Here is a 5192-nt window from a genome sequence, read left to right as displayed (position 1 = left end):
AAGTGTAGATTGTCAACATCTTGTCATGTTAATCTCATTTGATAACAAAAAAATAGATTTAATACCTCTTATTTCTATACCAAAAGGGCTTGGATTTGCTGGGTTGACTGAGTGGGGAACCACTTCTTTACCTTGAGCTTTAGGAAAATATTTTGGGGGCATCAATAACTATGAGAATTTATATATTTCTTCTTGTTACTGTCAAATTACATAAACCCTCTTTTCACTGATGAACTTCGTTCAAATTTGACAGAACCCAACGAATATGCCTTTTTGCCCTCACTCAGAAATTACCCATAAAAAAGAGAAATCAGCCAAAATAAAATAAAACAAAGAGAATCCTATGTAATGGGTCTTTAGTTTCCATTTGTAAATAGATGGATATTACTCTATTCATGCATATTCCCGGTAAATAGTCGTAATGATTCCACATACCTTACCTTTACCCTTACCCTACCTTGAAAATACTCATTGAATCATACCCATAATGATGAGCATCATATTGCAACGTATGGGGATGCCTCATACAACATTCCAATCGACTCTTCGATCGACCCAGTTGCTGGCCTAATAGAGCCACTTGATAATGATCAAGAGGCAACGGACCTAGATTAGATAATTTATTTCTTTGACTAATTAAGTGAACTAATGTGATGTCCTAAACTATATTATTTTGATGGACACATTATTAACCAATTAGTTGTATGCACTACATTTACAATTTATTGTACTTTATATTACAATTTCTGATTTGCTGCTGTTTATAAATTGATCAAAATATTTTCAAAATTTATTATTTATCTCAATTTATGAATTATGTGAACAAATATGAACAACAAGATTCATTGCAAATCCGTCCCAAAATAAGTCACAATTTTTATGATGAATTTACAGTATTCACAAAATAGCCACCCCAAGTTTGTCTCAAAATGTGTTGTGCTTTATTGACAAATTTGAGACGGATTTGAATTATATAGTAATAAAAAATTCGTCCCAAAAATTATTGACTATTGTGCGATGGTACATGTATGTCACAGAATCCGTGCCACAATTGAATTCAAAAGTTTTATAATTATTCATCGCAAAATGATTTTTTGATTTCATTACACAGATTTTGGGACGGAACTTTGAGGTGGTTGCAGAATTTGAGAAAGATGCACTTTTTCATCACAACATTTTATGACTGAGTTTATTACTATAAATCTACGATCATCACAAAATCTGTCACAATTATTTTATTGAGATGAATATCAAAAACATTCATCTCAATTCCGTCATAAACAAACTGTTCTGCGTAGTTCTAGTTTGACTAATAAATGGATACATAGTTTTGTAATGGGTACAAAATCAACAACAAAAAATAATTTGTCATAATAGACCCTTTTACTTTTAAGTATACCATCTTTTCGATATCTAAGTTTTTAGGGGTAAATTTCCCTATTTATAATATTAATTTGATCATAAACTTTAAAAAGAAAATCATTGGTTATATTTGGGCTTCTGATTTTGTGCTTTTGATTTTATTTTAAAGTAAATTATAATTTCTTCTACTAGATTTGATATAATTATATGTACTTTCATATTATTTTAAAAATTATAAATACATTTCTTATTTAAATAGTTTGTTTAATAACTAGCTGATCATTCTTCTAGTCTCTATTAGGGATTTTTCATCCAAATTATTTTGGTGAACTAATCAAAATATCCTTTTGAATTATAAATTATAATATTATATATTTCTTACAATTTTCTAAAATATCTTTATAGACTGGTATACCCTATGAATTATTTACTTTACTCGCCCTCATTTTTTTTTACATTTTTTTATATTTTTTTTCTTTAAAATATTCAACAACGGTAAGTAATAATTTCCCCATCGCCATCTAGGGGTAACCGTAATTATTTTTTATTTATCAAGTATTCGTAATTATATCAAATTTTAGAGGAGATAGTTGTAATTTATCTTTTATTATGTTGTTGTGATTGTCTAGAGAGAAAGATTGAAAATTTCCAATTCATTATTCCAACTAATTGGATAGAAATGGTTAGGTGGAGATAATGGATGAGTGTTGTTGGAATTCTCTGTGCAGGCCCATAAACCTTCTATTCAGTAGGGCCTTGATTTGTCTTAGCATGGGCCTTCAGTATTCTCCCAGCCCATTAAATAAATGGGCCCTTTGGGCTTTAAGAAATGCCCATGGGCCATCAAACTCAAACTCAATATATATGGGCTCAATAGTGCTATTTTAAAGAATCACTTTTGAAATTCTACGGATGATGTCTTAGCCTAAGAATTGAAGCTAAGGCTGAGTTCCCTTCGTCCCATGAAGAAATTCGATGTTATTGATTCGAGTCCCACTGAAAGTATTGTGTATTTATCTCATTTTATGTAAGTTATTGTAATTTATTTACAGTTATCTTGATTTTAAAATGAGTTAATGTAATTAATTACAATCATATTGATATATTAATTGAGTCGAGAGCTGTTGTAATTTGTTGTTTATTGTTCTTAATATATTGATATATTGATTAAATTAATGTAATCTGAAAAAGTTACTTTTGAAATTTTATTAAGTATTTGTTCGAACTTGTGATTGAACAGGTGAAATCTATGTTTTTAGTACAATTCGAATTCTGTAATCTTTTGGCACATATTCCAATAATCACTTTTGGAATTAAATTCAATTAAACCATGTTACGAGGAAAGTTACCATTTGTAATTTTAACCCCATCGCAATTACTTTTTATCTAATGAGTCGTTCCGATCCATCTTAATTTGTTCATTAAATTTAGGAATGAGTTAACTTTGAAATTTAATTACAATATGTATTTTTATAATCACTTTATGAAATTACCATCCAAAGGTCATAATCACTTTTTTTCTCTAAAAAGTAATTATTCAAAATTAATTTTTTGCAAATTAATTATAATCGGGTTTTGTCTAAGTTGATAAGGATGTTTGACAACCTATATTGAAATCGCTTTTGGAGGCATTTCTGTTGATTGTTCAAACATAATAAACTGCTTTTTGTGAAATTTAATATTCGAAACTTTTGGCCAGCCATAATTAATTTACAAAATCAATTATTATAAAATAAATTAAAATAGAATAATTTCTTTTATAATCAATTATTTAAAGTTGAAAACCAAACACTACCTACTAGCTTCCTATACACCTAAGATCATCACCTGCCTAGATAGCACCCAAAAAACTCATCAGGCAATAGCTATTATTTCGTGTGCCTGGGAAGTGTTCCATCGAAAAGCTTCCTATTACGAATTTACGACTCACCCACAATGCCCAGCACACCACAAGGAAAAGCTCAAAATCCTATCTGTCCAAGCCACTATATGCGGTCCGAAACCAAAGCTCAATGCTCGCCACTAGAATATTCGCAAGTGCCCAAATGAGCCGCACAAAAGGGCATGAGAGTAAAGCATGAACCATGTCCTTAGCCTCCTCCCTGCAGCTCGAATAACTCACAGATCCCCCGCTTCTCAAGTTAGAAACAGTCGGAAGGGTTTTTGTGCAGCAACGCAATGCGAACAACTATATTTTCAGAGGGATTGCAGCGCCCGATGAAGTTCCAGGATGTGGCCCCTTGAGGTTAATTTTCGTAGCTCGTTGACCAAGACCCTGGACCAGCCAAGGGAGTCGTCATTCAATAAGCTTGCCCCTTTTGTCAAAATGCCAAACCAGCTTGTTAAAATGCATCAAGAAGAACACAACATTGCTACAGAGTATGAACTTCTTTTCAAACGAGCAACAAACTTAAATGTGATGAAGAAACGTAAAAGGGGATTCGCGCCTTTATTAGTAGAATATGCAACTTTATTAGTTGCAATAGCAGAATAGAAATCGCATGTGTTATTTTTTGCTGTAACGTTTTTATTAGTGGCAAGCGCGACAGTTATGGCAATTAGAACTTGAAGTTCTATATACACACTTGTATACAACTTCCTTCACAAGAAGCAAGAAACAGAGCTGAAATATCTTCTGCAAATTATACAGTTTTTTCAAGAATTTGATCTCCATTTTTCAGTGATGATTTCTACACCTTTCTCTATCCTTTCAATTCTAGTTTTTACATGGTACTAGAGCCATCTTTGATGGTCTCTGATTAGTTCAAACAAAGAAAATCTGCTACGCTTTTATCTTGATTACAAGATTCATAAAGAAATTCAAGAATGGCAGATGATCTTGATACCCTCAAGCTGCATCCCAGTGACAATCCTGGATTAAGTTTAGTCACTACCCTTTTGGACGGCTCAAATTTTTTATCATGGAGCAGATCAATAAAATTGGCTTTGATAGCCAAAACGAAGATGAGTTTCATAAGAAAAGATGCAGAAATACCAAAAAGAAATACAAAGGAATTCGAGCAGTGGATTAAGACAGACAGTATGGTTACCTCGTGGACCTTGAATTCTATTTCAAGAGATATAGTGGAGAGCTTCATGCACACAAAAACATCAAGAGAACTATGGAGTGAACTTGAAAACAGATTTGGACAAAGCAATGGTCCAATGGAGTATGGGCTAAAGAGGGAACTTGCATCATTGTCACAAGGTTCTTCGAATCTTTCCACATATTTTTCAAAATTAAAAAGGCTATGGGACGAATTAGCCTGCATTACACCTACTCCAAATTGCACGTGTACTGCAGCAAGGGAAAATGCAGATATCAAGAGCTCAGGCCAGCTTATGCAGTTCCTAATGGGGCTGAATGACTCCTACAACCATGTGAGGAGTCAAATTCTTATGATGGAGCCCTATCTTAATGTGAGCAAAGTCTTTTCCGTGGTACTTAGAATTGAAAAACAGAAAGAAGTAAATACAGAGCCTCAATATACATCACAAAATGTGGCGATGCAAGCTTATAAGAAACAAGAATTTCAAGAACTTTTCAGAAGAAGAGAAACTTTGTTGACAAGAGGTCACAAGTATGCAAGGAGTGTGGCAAGATAAGGCACCTCAAGGAAGTATGTTTTAAGATCCATGGGTACCCTGACTGCTACAAGAACTTAATGGAACAAAGAAAGAAGAATGCTACTAAAATCAACAAAGCTGCTGCGGTCATAGAGATAAAGGAAGAAAACTAACAGGATGATTGATAAGAAGGCAATAGCTGAAGTCCTGAAATCTGAATTGCACAAGATTCTAGGTGGATTCAGACCTCAAACACTAGCACT

The 5192-nt window shown here is 32.9% G+C and overlaps 1 protein-coding gene across 1 annotated transcript; it reads left to right on the top strand.

The window, feature by feature from the left end:
- The first annotated feature begins 4188 nt into the window (after positions 1-4188).
- LOC148788147 (uncharacterized) lies at positions 4189-4968 on the top strand. Its single transcript, XM_088880371.1, has one exon. It carries the CDS (start codon positions 4189-4191, stop codon positions 4966-4968), a length of 780 nt encoding a protein of 259 aa, XP_088736497.1.
- Positions 4969-5192: the final 224 nt, after the last annotated feature.

This window comes from Sesamum indicum, linkage group LG5 (genome assembly GCF_026168435.1).
Source record: "Sesamum indicum cultivar Baizhima isolate 11 linkage group LG5, ASM2616843v1, whole genome shotgun sequence".
Taxonomy (NCBI): domain Eukaryota; kingdom Viridiplantae; phylum Streptophyta; class Magnoliopsida; order Lamiales; family Pedaliaceae; genus Sesamum; species Sesamum indicum.
The sequence above is the reverse complement of the archived record's forward strand: the minus strand, read 5'-3'. Positions and strand labels throughout refer to the sequence as shown.